At 54.8% G+C, this 15,693-nt stretch overlaps 1 protein-coding gene across 3 annotated transcripts in view; it reads left to right on the top strand.

Annotated features, from left to right (window-relative positions):
* The window catches only part of TEAD4 (TEA domain transcription factor 4), a 38,750-nt gene extending 29,990 nt beyond the window's left edge, over window positions 1-8,760 (top strand). For all 3 annotated transcript variants that reach the window (XM_058559048.1, XM_058559047.1, XM_058559049.1), the window contains 3 exons: window positions 7,208-7,348; window positions 8,203-8,355; window positions 8,458-8,760. In XM_058559048.1, coding sequence (XP_058415031.1) covers window positions 7,208-7,348; window positions 8,203-8,355; window positions 8,458-8,571 — 408 coding nt within the window. In that variant the 3' untranslated portion in view covers window positions 8,572-8,760. The remainder of the gene's footprint in view (window positions 1-7,207; window positions 7,349-8,202; window positions 8,356-8,457) is intronic.
* Window positions 8,761-15,693: the final 6,933 nt, after the last annotated feature.

Below are 15,693 nucleotides of genomic sequence, written 5' to 3'. Positions count from 1 at the left end.
TGTAATTCCTTTTGCTTCCTTTCCCCACAGAATCCCTTCTAGTTCTGTTCCGCCTTCAGTCTTCTCGAGTTTGTTGAACTCTCTTGTCATTTTGGTCTCTTCTCCGTTGTCTTCGCCTTTGTGGTGCAGCACATTTTAAAAAGTTCTTTGCTATCATTCTAGTTGGCTTTCTGGAAGGGGTAAAAATGAGCTTGTATGGTCAGTCTCCCATTTTAACCAGATGTCCAAGAACATAGATTTTCATCTGAGTGTCACCTCCAAAGGACTGGTAGTCATTGTTTGGAATGCTGGGTTGAGAAGGATCTAGGGGGAGAAAGTGCTGGATTGACTGGTAATGTCTGCCACAGGTGTAGCAGGGGGCGATAATGGCACATTTACTACATATTTACCATCCCTTCTCTTTAGGTAATGAGGAACCACTAAAGTTTTTTGAACAGGGCATGACATGGCCAGAGTTGTGCTTAGTTGGATAAATCGGCCATCCAGACTGGAAGCCAGTAGGAGACTGCTATAGTGCAGGCCACGCAAGAGACAGACGTCTGCCTCTTTAGGACCTGGGCCGGAAAGGCTGGCTCTAGAGCGTGCTGTATGGCAGGATGCTGTTCTCCTATTTTGGGGAAGGGCTTAAACCATCTCACTTCCCTTTCTCTTCTTCCTACTCTCCCTTCCAGCCCTGCACGTGGGAATTGGAACCCAGAGGCTCTGCTGTGGGCAGCCAGTTAGCATTGTCACTGCACAGCCAGCAGTGGCAACTCCCATTTCCTGCTGTGTGTCTTTCCTTTGGGGAAGCCTACACCCTCTCGAGTGCTCCTTCCCTGCGGCCCCCACACCTGTCCAGGCTTCTCCTTGACTCGGGAGAAGGAGCTTGGGTGAGGTGATCTGTGGCTCTCCCCGCACTGACTCAGCTTCCCTGAAGGTGCAGTTTAGGGCCAGAAGGGAGGCCTGGGTGGCAGGAGGCATGTGTGGGAACACTGCCCTGGAGGGGGGAGATGGCGTCTTTGGGGCCCTCTTCACCACCTCCTGCCTTCTTTTAGTTGGAGATGATATTCTGTATTCTTCCAGCCACCATCCAGATGAGGACCATCCTAGGCTGCCCCCCATTTCACAGACTGGGGGGAAACTGGGGCATGGAGTAAGTAAGGGCCTGGCTTTGAGACACCCAGCCGCCTGAGCCTCTTTCCTGTGGTCGTGCTTGTTGCACACGTGCTGTGAGGTGGGTCGGGGCAGGTGGCGGAGGGTACCAGGCCCTGTTCATCACTTTACATGTATTAGCAGGTTTCGTCCCTGCCACGTCCCCAGAGAGAGGTGCCAGAGTCACCCAGGTCACAGTGGCAGAACCAGGATTCAGACCAGGCGGTCCGGCTCCCGGCTGAGTGCTTGGAACCTTGACACAGACGGTCCTTCTTTGCACGGTACTTGGGGCGCGCTCCGTGCAGGGTCCTGGTGCCTCCCTGCTCCTGTTAGGGGAGGGTCTGGGTTTCCTAACTGAGGACCCCAGGACCCCGAGGAACGGCGGATAGTGGGAGCGTGGAGAGAGCCGACGCTGTGCCAGCACTGGGAGCTGGGCAGTGGGGCTTCTTGGGTTTGGTAGAGCCCAGGCTTCCCTTCCAGAAAACGACGAGGTTGTCCTGCCTGGAGGTTGAAGTTGGCAGGTAGAGAGGAGAAACTAGAACGTCCTTCTCCAGCCTTGCTCGTCGCCCATGTCCTCTCCTTCCTGCTGACTCCTTGGGGAGGCTGGAGGTGGGGCTTGATGGGAAAAGAGGAGCAGGTAGGGATCAGTTGGTGCCAAGGAAACATGATTAGGCAGCTTCCCCGTGTGGCCTTTGTGCTCCGGCCGTGGGCTGTGGCCACAGCCTGTGCTGTGTGGACCCAACGTGGCCCTTGTCTTCCAGGAGCTCACGTTCCTAGTGGGAGAATCCAGAACGGATCTCGGGGCCCTGGGGCAGTTACCATATGCAGGGGAGCCTGGTGGGCCACAAGCGAGGCCCTCCAGCGGATCAGGGGAGAGCAAGGTGGGCAGCAGTGGACCCCAGCTGGGACGTAGAGGCTCTAGTCTTGGTTCTGCCGCTCGAGAGCTGTGTCCTGAGCAAGTCTCGGCCTCTCTGGGCCTGTTTCTCTGTCTGAAAAATCAGCAGTTTGTTCTTGAGGGCCTGCAGAGTGCTGTGTCTCTGAGAACCTGATGTGTGTGGGGTCAGCTGGCAATGGAGGGAGGCTGTGTTTCTGCCTCCTCCCTGCCGCTTGCCTGAGCCCCAAGAGCCGGGCCCTCTCTGAAGGCCAGAGGCTCGGGCAGAGTGAGGACGGGTGAAATCAGAGACAGGGCATGGCGGCAGCCAGGCCACATTGGCAGTTGTCTGGTCCCTCTTCCTCCTGTGTGGGGAGGGCAGACACCAGGGAAGTACAAATCTGTGAGGTGGGGAGAAGAAAAGCTCCTGTTTGCTAACCAGGAGACTTTTGGGCGTCCATGGTGTCCTCACTGGCAGCTCCGGCATCCTCAGCCATCTGGAACCCTCTTCTCCTGCGTCCTGCCCTGGCCACTCCCTCCCCTGCCTTCAGCTAGTGTGAGACTGGCCACACATAGTTAGGAAGCTGCTCAGGCCAGGAAACAATGCCGCCTGCCCGCAAGCCTTCCTTTCTTTTCCTGCCGGGCAGGTTCCTCAGTCTGGCCGCCAGGCCTTGAGCACACAGGCTGGGGCGTTCATCAGGGCCCACATGGAGTGGGAGGAGGACTTTGATGTCCCCGGCCCAGCCTCCCAGCCCCTCCCACTGAAGATTGCTCTCCTTATCGGTGGGATTGCAGTAGTTGATAGGCTCCTAGACCGCCAGGTCAAATCGTTTGCAGCTGGAAATGGCTTCTGGCGCAGCGTTGACGTGTGAGGCTGTGCTCCCTCGGATGTGGATGCGTATTGCAAGGTCTGGGGCAGGGACTGAGAAGCTGAAGCCCCCATCTTCCCCAGAACATGAGGCCAGCAGAGGCCACCTCTGTCCTTGGGGCCGGGGGACAGGTGGGGAGAGGGGACTCGAACACTGGTGGCCGTTAACACCAGTCTGCCAATGGAAACTGCTGGGCAGCGCTGAGCTGAGGCCGTGGAGGGCAGAGAGTTGCCCAGACTGTCCTCCCGTCCCAGCCTGCTGTTCCCTTCTGGGCCCTGACATTTCTCCTAGGCACATACCAGCACATGACAATGAGTCTGGGCCCCTCTGGCCCCCTCTGGCCCCCACACCCGGGCTGCGGCTGTCCTGCTCATCTGTCAGTCACCCGATCCTCCACACCTGTTCCAGGCACAGCCTGTGCGCTGCCCACCCGCACCACAGCTATGAATAGGGTGGAGGGAGGGAGCAAAGGGGCATGCAGAGGGCAGGAGGGCGAGTGGTGGGGGCACCTCACAGGGAAATGTGGGGACAGCTGTCCTCTGGGGCTGAGAAAGTAGAGGAGCAAGCTTGTTTTGGGGAGATGCTTAAAGTGGGGGTATAGGGAGGACAGGAAATGCCTGAAGGGTAGCTGCAGGAGAAGGGTGGGCTTGTAATTAGAAGGATGGGGCACCAAGGATAAGGGGAGGCATTCTGGGGTGTTCTGTCTCTGTTACTGGCCTGCATCAATCTGGGTCTGTGCAGCGTAAGCACAGGGCAGGTTCTGGGGAGACTGTGGATCGTCACTTCGGAGTATCTGTCTCCCCACCCCCTTCTCTCTTGCTCTCTCCTGCTCAACCACCAGCTCACTTATTCTACTTGCTCTCCCACAAGTTATAAATTCCTTGAGCAGAGACAGTGTTTCAGCCTCTTTGGGCTCCCACTGCCCCTAGCTGTGCTGGGCTGGGGCGGGATAAATGGTGCCTGAGTGACTGGAAGGGCCCGTAAGAGGGAGGTGATGACGGAAGACCCTGGAGTGTGTTTGAGATGGGAGCGGAGCTGGGCTCAGAGGACTCCCTGGTAAGCAGGAGACTGTAGGTCCCTCCTTGTGACCAAGGGACCTCTCTTCTCACCCATTGCCCCCCGGAGGTGAGAGGTTGAACAGCCACATGCGACCTTTATTGAAAGCCCACCCTGTACCTTGGGCTCTGCCCAAGCCATGGGGAGAGCTTATTTCTTGCCTGCAGGGTGCTTACCATCTGGAAGGGGCAAGGCCATCTGAACAGATCCTGCCAGCACAGGGTGATGAAGGGCACGTCCAGATCGCTGGGGGGAGCTGGGGCTGAGGCAGCTGCTGCCTCGTGTGCTGGGAAGAGCCTGGGAGGGACTGGGGCTGGTGCACAGCGTTCTTTTAGGTGTTGCATGAATAAACATTTCTTTAATAGTTATGTAATTATTTTCCTCTGTGTTCAAAAAATAGAATCCCTGATTTCATGGAGTTAAGGAATAAGAGTAAGTTGATTTAAAAGAAACCAGTAGGGGCGGCCCCATGGCTTAGCCGTTAAGTGCGCACACTCCGCTACTGGCGGCCCAGGTTCGGATCCCGGGCGCGCACCGACGCACCGCTTCTCCGGCCATGCTGAGGCCGCGTCCCACATACAGCAACTAGAAGGATGTGCAACTATGACATACAACTATCTACTGGGGCTTTGGGGAAAAAAAAAGGAGGAGGATTGGCAATAGACGTTAGCTCAGAGCCGGTCTTCCTCAGCAAAAAGAGGAGGATTAGCACGGATGTTAGCTCAGGGCTGATCTTCCTCACAAAAAAAAAAGAAAAGAAACCAGTAGGGGCATAGTAGGACTTGTGGAAGCTGGTACATGAATGTGGCATTAATCAGAGGAGGCCGGCAGTGGCTAAAGTCAGAGACATCATTTTATGCCCTGGCCCCTTGGCCACCTCCCGGAAGCCCAATGTCCCCCCATGTTCAGGTGACTGCCCTTCCCAGCAGCTGGCCTTCCTGCTAGCCTTTTTTCAGGCATGGTCCACAGTTCTTCTCTGTTCTTCTAGCTGCAGTGTGTCTAGAGCACACAAACTATCCCTCAGCCCCTTTTAGAGAAGTCCAACAAGCTTGGTCTCCGAGGAGGAGCGTGTGACTTGCTGGGTAGAGAAAATAGGAGACGGGAGCCAGGTTTGGGTCCTAGTTCACCTTATATTGAACTGTAAGGCCTCAGGCCAGTCTCAGCTGCAGTTAGTTTCCAGCCCACCAAAGGCTGGTCCACCTGTGCCGGGATCCTGGGCGCCCTGCCCACCTGGCTCCACTCCCACCAGAGTGGGGAGACGGGCCAGCCAGGGGTGGGAGTAGAGGCATTTACAGTACCACTGTTTATTTCAGAGACTGAACGTTGTCTTGAATGCAGCTGTAATTCTTCTTTTTTCTTTTTTCCTAATGCCCTCACTAAAGCATCACAGGGCACACTAAAACATATGCCATTCTGTTTCAACATGAAAACAGCCTTTTTTTCCTCATCGTGAAAGTAACACGTACTCATTCTGTTCCATAACTTGCTTTCTTTTTTCCACTCAATAATATGTTGTAGTCAGTTCACAATGGTTACTATAGGTCCTTCTCAACATTTCTTGTGGCTACATAGTATTTCTGTTGTGCCTTAAGACATTTAACACCCCCTGCCAGTCTAGGAAATGGCCTTGCTCTTGGAAGACTTCTTTCCCCAGAGGAGAGAGAAATAGTGACTGAGCATCCCCTAATGGCCAGTAACAGAACTGCCTGTGTCTGGCCCTTAATCATGCCAGAACGTTCCTGGGGTTCAGGGGATCCCCCTGTCATTGTGCAGAAGATGTCAGAAGCCTGGTGTCCGAATCTTTCTGGAAGCCTGGAGCTCCCACTGCATTGATAGGTCCACACTCTGGGTCCAGCTTGGCAGTGGTTCTGGACTAGTTGTGTGCGTGGGAGGAAAGGCTTTGCCTTAAGAATAAGCCTTTTGTAATCTGTCTGTGCATTTCTTCTGAGTTAGCACCCCTGGCTCAGATGGGGTGATTCGATGTGGGGCCTCTGTTCTGTGGATGGGGACCCCTAAGTGGCTTAGGGCTTCAGAAATACAGTTCCTGCTTCACAGTCGTGAACACATGGAATTGTCTCATCCAGCGTCTCCCGCCCACCTGTAGCTCTCTGCTGGGTTGGGATAAGCACTGGAGTTGGAGCGCACAGGCTTGCGGCTTGTCACTTATCAGCTGTGTGGCCTGGGGCAAGGCCTACGGTCCCCGAGCCTCATTTTTTTTTTTTTTTTTGTGAGGAAGATCAACCCTGTGCTAACATCTGCCAATCCTCCTCTGTTTTTGCTGAGGAAGACTGGCCCTGGGCTAACATCCGTGCCCATGTTCCTCCACTTTATATGGGACGCTGCCACAGCATGGCTTGCCAAACGGTGCATCGGTGGTGCCCGGGATCCGAACCGGCGAACCCCGGGCCGCCGCAGTGGAGCGCGCATACTTAACCGCTTGCGCCACCGGGCTGCCCCCCCCCCCCCGCCCCCGAGCCTCACTGATCAAACTGAGACTGTGATCCTGCCTGTTCCTCCACAGGGAACCTGTATGAGACTGAGGCTCGCTCCACCTTTTCTAAGAGGAAAGTCTCAAATCAACACAGCTTCCAGCAGAAGATGCCTTAGGCTCTGCTTTCTGCAGGGGAGGGATGAGAGGCCAGTGTGAGGAATGGCGAGAAGCTGGTACAGAGGAGCAGGGCCTCGTCAGCCGGCCTGGGAGTGAGACCCTGCTTCCTGTGGCAGAGGGGCTCTGTGAGAGGGTTTTAACCAGGGTGATGCAGTCAGACTCCTATTTTGAAGAGAACTCGCAGAGCAGCTAGAGAATGAACCAAGGGGAAGAAGACTAGCACTGGGGAGAGTGGTCTGGATGCTGAACCAGATGCAGAAAGGTCAAGGGTGGCTGGACTCAGCGATGCCATAGAGATGGGTGGGAGGCCAGCCCCCAGAGCCATTTCTGAAAGAGCATTGGCAGGGTCTTGAAGTCCTAAAGACAGATTTGGGGTCCCACCTGCTGGTGTGTCCGTACCTGAGTGGGCAGCAGTGGCCTGAAACTAACGCAGGTCGCAGTGTTCTCTTTTTCCATTGTTTAGGCAACACAGCCTGACTGTACACCCGGCCTGGATGTGGAGAAACGTGGAAGCTTTTTGAGACCCTACTGCCCAAGTTCTTTTTAAGCCCTCCTGATTGCTTCCAGGCCCTAGCACCTGGGCTGTGGCCCCAGAGGACTCCATGACTCTACCCCCGATAGGGCCCCACTGACTTACCTGTCCGCTTTTGGCTTCCCCATGTCTCCCTCCAGGCAGACCTCAACACCAACATCGAGGATGAAGGCAGCTCCTTCTACGGGGTCTCCAGCCAGTACGAGAGTCCCGAGAACATGATAATCACGTGCTCCACCAAGGTCTGCTCTTTCGGCAAGCAGGTGGTAGAGAAGGTTGAGGTAGGAGGCCACCCTGCACTCTTGTTAAACAGACCTTTTCACTATTTCAGGCTGGTCTTCGTCCCTATCCTCAGCTCTTTCCCCAAATTTGTCTGAATTAATTAAGTCTCTCATGGTCTCTCAGTTAATGATAACCCACCTCATGTCAAACACAACCGGATGCCAGGCTAGTAGCAGGGCATAGGCATTCCCCATCCCTGGCTCTCAAGCCTGGCTGCACCTCAGCTCACCTGCAGAGCTTTAAAACACCCCAGTGCCTGAGCCTGCTCCGCAGCACAGAGCCCAGAGCCTCGAGGGGCGAAGCGGGGCAGCAGCGTGTTTGGAAAGCTCCTCCAGTTATGTACTGTTAAGTGATTCTTATTTTGAGATAATTGTAGCTCCACGTGCAAGTGTAACCCCATGTCCCCTTCACCCACTTGCCCCAGTGGCAACGTCTTGCATATCTAGAGTATAACGTTGGCAACCAGGAAGTTGACATTGATGCAACCCACCAGTCTGATTCAGATTCCATCGCTTTACGTGCACGTGTATGTGTGTGTGGATACAAATACAGGACAGTTCCCTGACACAGTGTTATTCCCCCATGTTACTTGAGCGTGCAGCCAGGATCGAGTTGTCACTCTGTTCCGTCTCACCTATTGCCACTACTCCTATGTCTAAGCTCCTTCCTCCGATGCCCGGCTTCTGCCTGTCACTGAGGGAGGAGGGAGGTTCTGTTCTCAAGGGCCTCCAGGCCTCCTGTCTTTTCTTCCCTTTTAAGAGTGAGTGGGTCGTGGAGCTTCCTCATGAAATTGGGCCTGGGCTGGAGGTGGTCCAAAGAGATTCTAAGCCCTGCTGTCCCCTGGGTCCTGCAGACAGAGTACGCCCGCTATGAGAATGGCCACTACTCGTACCGCATCCACCGGTCCCCGCTCTGTGAGTACATGATCAACTTCATCCACAAGCTGAAGCACCTGCCCGAGAAGTACATGATGAACAGTGTGCTGGAGAACTTCACCATCCTGCAGGTGTGGGGGTGCTGCGGGTCTGGGGCAGGAGTGGAATGGTGGGTAGAGCAAATGGCATGCCTTCTTCTGGGGCCTTGACCTTCATCTGTCTCTCACCTGCAGGTGGTCACCAACAGAGACACGCAGGAGACTTTGCTGTGCATTGCATATGTCTTTGAGGTGTCAGCCAGCGAGCACGGGGCTCAGCACCATATCTACCGGCTGGTGAAAGAATAAGAGACTCGGGGAGCAGGGAGGGGGGAAGAGATCGTGTGTGCAGGGACGTGGGGAGAGGACCTGCAGGGGCAGCCCCCTGAAGTGCCAAGAGAGCTGAGAGGTCATGACTGTTCCTACCCGGGAACAAACTGTGCCTGAACCTGCAATGCAACCCCAAATAAACCCCAGATGTTGTGTATTTTCAGAGGACCTACTCTGGCTGTATAAGCCTTGCGGGGGACTGTGAGAGAAGGGGGGCAGTCTGGGAAGCAGGCCGGAAGCAGCCCCAGGGATGCATCTCGGGCGGTTCTGGAGCCAACGCCCCAGTGCACTCAGCCAGGAAGGTCGCCAGACGCTGAAGCTCAAGATGGGATTGTCCCTCTGCTGCCACTCAAGCCCCTGCACTCTGCTGCTGGCAACACTGGGAGGCCTGCGGATAGGCGTGTGGGTTCTCGGTTCTGTGCATGCCTGTGCGTGCACCCGCAACCACGTGTGCATGACACATCTGCACTCCCTGCCACCTCTGCTGCCACTGCCCAGGACAGTGACAGGGAGGCCCAGGCCAGCCCAGGGTTGGATTTTAGGTGTGGAGGTGACTGGGTTGTTGGAAGGGTTGGGAGGGGACAGTCAGAGCTCTTTAGATAGTTTCCATCCATCTCTGGTGGACGTGGATTCCGTGGCCACGCTGGCTGCTTGGGGAGTCTGGTCCCAGATTAGGAGCCCAAGACAGGGAGGGCAGGAGTGGTGCTGGAGCCGGCCTGTGGAGTTTAGGTGGTGAGGCCGGGGTCACGCAGCATGCTTTTTGGTGGTGAAGGCTGGTCAGAGGTCTGTGGTGGAGTGGTGGTCTCTGAGACCATCCGGTTCTGACGTTCTGGGAGTCTTGCCTCCAACCCCTCCCCAGCCAGGATGCCAGTTGGGTGGCGACCGCCTCGGAGACAGGCTGTCCGCTTCCACCCCAAACGGTGGTTTCTGTGCTCCCCGGGGATGGAGGAGGAGAGGAGTGGCACCCACTCTGGGCCTAGGGGTTCCCGGGTTTATTTATTTCTCCTGAGAACTGGCATGGGCTTTGGGTTCGGCAGTCCTAGCTTCAGTCCTAATATTCCTAGCTGCCTGACCTTGGGCCAAGTTCTCCACCTGTCTCGAGCCTGAGTACTCTTTCCTGTCTGTAAAGGGGGAAGGCAACAGCACCTACCTTATAAGGCCTGAGTGAAGAGGAGAGAGAACATCTGTAACATGCCTGGTGCCAGATGCACTAAATAAACGTTAATTTAGCTTATCACTCCCCTCCCTCCAGGAGGCCTGGATCTGCTCTTTGCTGCCATCTAGTGGCTCTTTGGTGTCATCTTCCCTGATAGGGAACCCCAGTTCCAGGAGCTGGGAGCAGAAGGGGAGCAAAGATTCAACCTATGGGTGTTTTCTATCTCCCTGCATACAGGGAGACGTGTGGGAATATAAAATTGAGTGAGACAGCATCCCGGAGGGGTTACGGAGAGGCTAGGAGTAGGGGCTCTGCAGTCAGACAGCTAGGACTGGAGTTCTGGTGCTCAGCTACTGCCTACCTATGTGACCTTGGGGCAAGTTACTTAATTTCACCGTGCCTCAGTTTCCCCATCTGTAAAATGGGTATAATAATAGTACCTACCTCGTATATGTAGAGTGCCTGGCATAGTGCTGAGCACATAAGTGTGTTTGATAAATATATGTTATTATTAGTAGGAGCGTGCATTCTGAGTCAGATTGGAAAATTCTTTTTTTTTTTTTTTTTTGCTGAGGAAGACTGGCCCTGGGCTAACATCTGTGCCCATCTTCTTCCACTTTATATGGGACGCCACCACAGCATGGCTTGCCAAGCGGTGCCTCAGTGCACGCCCGGGATCCAAACCGGCGAACCCCGGGCCACCGCAGCGGAGCGCGCATACTTAACCACTTGCGCCACTGGGCCGGCCCCTGGAAAATTCTTGAGTGGGGTGGGGTGGGCTGATCCTCAGAGCAGCTGGAGTTCAGAGATGGGAGAGAGCAGGGTGAGGAAGATTCAGGGAAGAGGTCACAATTGAGAGGGCTGCCCCTTAGAGGATGGGCACTGCTTAGATAAAAGCAGGCAGGAGGAGGAAGGCTGGCCAGCGACCAGATGGGAAGAGAGGCTGGCTCTCCAGTCTCCCTCTGTCCTCCCAGGCCAGCCTTTCTTCATTAGAAAGCAACTTGAGCAAACACCTCTGGACCGCTGCTAGACCTCATGCCAGGACGCGTGACTACTGTGTGGAGCCGGCTCCGCCAAAGGCGATGTGAGGTGGTGGTGGGGCGTGGGGCCCCTGAGCAGGTGTCCTTGTGCGAGGCCCTCCCGCGCCCCGCACCCGCAGTCACTCTCACAGCCCTTTGCCCTCCCCCGCCCCCCCCCCCCCGCCATTCCTGGAGCTGTTTGGATAAGGGGAGCTCATGATGCCTGCCCTTCCCACTCGACTAGGAACCTAGACAGATGCTCAGGAAGGACGGGTGAGCAGCCTCTTGGCCGTGGGACAAATGCACAAGTTGAGGACATGATCTTTTTGTGTCGTGGGTGGGAAGGAGGCAGTGCAGATGTTGTTGGGGCCGGTGTCTGTGAGTTTGCCCTTTTCTTTCTGAACTGACCTCAGTGGCCTCCTGGAGAGTCACCCACTTATAGCTGTAAATTCCAAACCAGGCAGCCATGGAGAACGCAGCTGTAGGTGCCTCTCCGCCTGGTGTCGTGCAGACCACAACCTTAGGGGAAGTGGGAGACCTGACCTGGCCGCACCTCTCCTGCAGCCTCATCCAACACCCTCTGTGCCCTCTGAGTCACTTACCCTGCCCAGCACGTCCTCCTTGCCTTCCAGCCCTGGCACTACATGTTCCCCAGCCAGGAGTACCCTTCCCATTTCTCCACTGAGAACTGTCACTCTTTAGGAGCCAGTGTGGAATCATCTCGTCTCGTGCAGAAGGATTAGTCACTCCTGCCCTTTCGTGGCAAAACCATTCTGCTCATCACCCATTGCAGCCCCTGTTACTGGTCCCGGAACACAGGTGCCTCCACCATCTCTTCTAGTCCTCACCTCGTAGGTACTGTGCTGTGTCCATTTTAAAGATGAGGAAAGTGGGGCACGGAGAGGTCAGCTAACTAGCTTGGAGTATTAATGCATTTATTCGTTCACTTCACACACGTTTATTTAATTTCTGCTTTGTGCCAGGCACTGGGAGTGTGTTGGTGACCCAGCAGATGAGGTCCTTGGAGAGCTTACGTTTTACTGAGGAAGAAAGACAAATTAGCAAGTCAACAGGACGTACAGCCTGGGATGAGAGCTGTGAGGAAGGAGCTCAGCGCTGAGGTTGAGGCCCCGGGAGGGAGGAAAGGCCTGAGTAGAGGCAGGAAGGTGACTGTGTGTCCCAGGTCCAGAGAGGAGGGTGTGTCAGGAATGCGAGGGGAGGAGCACGGCCTGAGGTGTGGAGCAGATGGGCTGGGTCCTGCCCAGGCCTCACCACCCTGGTGGGGGGCCTGGGATGTTACTCATGTGAAGGGAGGTCCTGGAAGTGTTCTGAGTAGCGGAGTCAGTCTTTCTGATCTGGTTTTCAGAAGACAATACTGGGGCTGCCGTGGACCACAGAGAAGCACATGTCTGCCTCTCCTCCTAGACTCAGCTTCTGTGGGTGGAGACTAGATTTCCTGGTCTGTTACTTTCTGGAAACCAAACACCACGTCGGGAACAGAGCCGGTGCTGGGTAAACCTCTGGTGAATGAGTGCACATGTACAAGGCAGTGTGACCCCTGCTGTTCGGGCCTGGGAGGTGAGGAAGGGTCCTGAGCCCTCCAGGATGGAGCCCTCCCCTCCTGACCCAATCAAGAGTGAGCAGGCGGCATCATTGAGACAGGGACATGGAGACAGACTACCTGTCTCATGGGGTCTGATGATGACCCAGCAGACTGTGCCCCAGTGGCCACCAATGTACTTCCATGAGGGGTGTGATCTTCCTAACAGGAGAGAAACACACACAGAAGGACTTTGGGGTGTGCGTTCATGTATGCGTGTGTGTAGACACGGGCTCTGCCCTTTCAGGCCTGAAGCCAGGGGCTGCCCTGGGCGCTGTGTGTGCTTGTTCCACACCCACCCACTCTCCCCAGCTGGGGCCCCAGAGAACAGTGGGCAGGGTGGTGAAGGGGCTGGAGGTAGGAGGGCAAGCGTCCCTTGCAAGCAGGGGTGGTGACAGCAGGGAGCTCCTGACAACCCGCAAGGCTGTGCCTGGTGCGGGGCTCTGTTGGACCACCAGTGTCACCTGTGCCACTCCTGCTCAGAGGAGGAATGTGAGGGAGAGCAGTAATGTGTTTTATTTCGCCTCAGGGGCAGGTATACCCAGGGGTCACTGTGTGTGACCCCTTCTTACATTATCCATTATGTCAGCATCAAGAATGACAACAAGAAGCTTTTCCTCAAAGAGTTCAATCTATATAAGTTCTTAAGAACTTAAACCCTAGAGCCACGCTGATCTAGGGCCGGATTGGCTTCTTACAAGTTGTGTGATCTTGGGCAAATGAGTTACCCTTGTGGAACCTTTGTAACCTCATTTGTGAAATGAGAATAAAGTGGCGTTGACTTCAGGTTGCTGTTGGGAGGAAGAAAGATGCTGTGTATGTCTGCATGAAGGAGCACCATGCCTCACCCACGTGAGCACTCAGTTAATATTACGTGTATAACAGCTTCCCTGACTCTGCTCTCCCCACCCCTAAAACGCGTGTGCGAACACACACACACACACACACACACACACTTGTTTTAGAGGAAGAAAAGCTCTACCCTAACGTCGCGGAAGCCGGCAAGGAGGCCTGCAGGCTCTTAGTTCAGCAAGAACCGCTGAGTGCAGAGACCGTGCTTGTAGACTTCCACCCTCACAGTGCTACCAGAAACAGGGAGGAAGTGTTCTGAATTGGGAAAATAACTTTGTGGCCCATTGGGGTGAGAAAGAGGCCCCAGGGAAGGGTCTCAAAAGGGAGGACAGAACAAATAGAGGGCTAGGCTGCTCTGAATCAGGAGCTGTGCAGAATTCGTGTTTTGTTTACTTCCTGAGAAAGGATGGGGGCAGGTGCTCAGGTACCTTCGTAGGAGCCTGGAGCCGTTTGGTGGAAATGGCTAAGGGTCTTTTTAAGCTCCTGGATGTCTAATATTCAACTTTAAGTATTTTGTATTTTTGCTATGTAAAACCCCCTTTGTCTCTCCCGATCTTCAGTAAAGTCTGCCACACACAGAGGCCTTTGTGTGAGTGATTTCTTTATATGAAAATGAACGAGTCCCACATCTATCAGTAGAGCACAAACCAGCAGCAGCAGCAAAGTGGAGCCACGGAGGCATTGTAAACTGAACAAGCCACTGGAAGCAGGACGCAGAGCCAACGTGAGTGGTCCACCCTGCAAGCCCAAGTCCCCCCACCAAGGAGAATGGAAAGCACTTGGGGGTGCCTGCACACACGGGGTAAAGTGCAAGCCAGGGTCATTGGACTGTCAGAGAACAGTGCCTTGGCTGCCATCCGGGTTATGTAAATTCCTTACCACCTCCTCAGTGAGGAGGTTCTGGCACCAGGTTCTGTGAGCACTGCAGTTCTAGAAGCATAGCATTAGGTACCAATAAACAACAATGGACCCAAAACCATTGGATTTGAAGGGTGGTCCAAGCGAGAGGTTGAGGCAGGGGCTCGGAGGACCTGGTCCCCAGTCTGGCGTCATGGGAACTTGATTTTAGCCCTTTACCCAGGAGTGAGCAGGCCCACGGGACTGGCTTGCTAACCATAATCAGAACAGCATGGGGCTGGCCCCGTGGCTTAGCGGTTAAGTGCGCGTGCTCCGCTGCTGGCAGCCTGGGGTTCGGATCCTGGGCGCGCACCGATGCACTGCTTCTCCGGCCATGCTGAGGCCGTGTCCCACAAACAGCAACTAGAAGGATGTGCAACTATGACATACAACTACCTACTGGGGCTTTGCGGGGGGGGGGGACAAAACAGCATGATTGGTAAGCCCAGGTGCGCCTTCACCCATTCATGTGGAGCAGGACCCTCCCAGGACACAGGAACACTTGGTCTGCTTGGCAGCACGTTCTTTCCTGCACAGGGGACCCAGATCACTGCGAATGGTGGCTTGTGCGTGTGTTGAAGGAGGGAGTTGGGCAAGCTGGAGGCGCTGTGTGCCAGCAATGTTGAGAGCCTGCTGCCCCCGTCCCCACTTTGGGACCTGAATTCTCCCATCTGAGAATCAAAGAATACTTTTTCCTGGACACTGGTTAGAGATGGCTCCTTTTTTGTCACCACAAGTCTCATGACATCATGCTGAAAAGTTACAATGCTTCTGAACAGGGTATAGTATTTGATTGGCCAGCATTCCTCAAACATGACAGCAACTGTAGGTGCTGGGCTACACTCATTCTTACTCGGTTTGGTTTCAGAGGGGAATAATTCTGAAGCCCCGTTTATCTGGAGCGAATTCCGCCCCCACTTCTCTCCCTCTGAGTGGTGAGCAGAAGCCTTGCGCCAATGACAGGGCCTGCCGGTCACAGCCTCTGCCTGTGGGAAGGACCAGCCCCCTGATGTATGTCCTCACCTTAGGTTTGGGAGCAGCAAGGATAGGCGGCCTCAGACTGAGTTTTCCTTGGCTCTCAGGTGTGTGGGTAGCCCTGGGCATCACAGACGGGCTCACATCTTGGGATGGAGGAGAGGAAGGAAGGGGAAAAGGAGCCGGAAAATGAGAGAAAGGGTGAGGGAAGAGCAGGCTGGAGTGCTGTGACAGTCCCCCAGGCTGTCCTTTCAGGCACGGCCAGCGGCTGTTGGGGTGCCAGGCGGCTGGTGTGGCACAGCAGGCATTCTGGTGCACAGCAGACATTTATTAAGCATGTACTACATGCCAAGCACTTTTGTAGGTGCTGAGGGTGCCAGAAGAGAATGAAAGGTCCTTGCCCTCATGGAACTTCCATCCTAGTAGGGATACTGGTAACAAACAAGCAACAAGGAAAGGTAAATAAACGAGAAAATATCAGGAAGTGATTAGCGCTTTGACAAACATAAAACAGGGTGATGTATTAGAACAGGGTTTGGCGGTATACGGCCCACTGCCTGTTTTTGGATAGCCCGGGAGCTACGAATGGTTTTCATGTTTTA

This window comes from Diceros bicornis, chromosome 17, assembly GCF_020826845.1.
Source record: "Diceros bicornis minor isolate mBicDic1 chromosome 17, mDicBic1.mat.cur, whole genome shotgun sequence".
Taxonomy (NCBI): domain Eukaryota; kingdom Metazoa; phylum Chordata; class Mammalia; order Perissodactyla; family Rhinocerotidae; genus Diceros; species Diceros bicornis.
The sequence above is the reverse complement of the archived record's forward strand: the minus strand, read 5'-3'. Positions and strand labels throughout refer to the sequence as shown.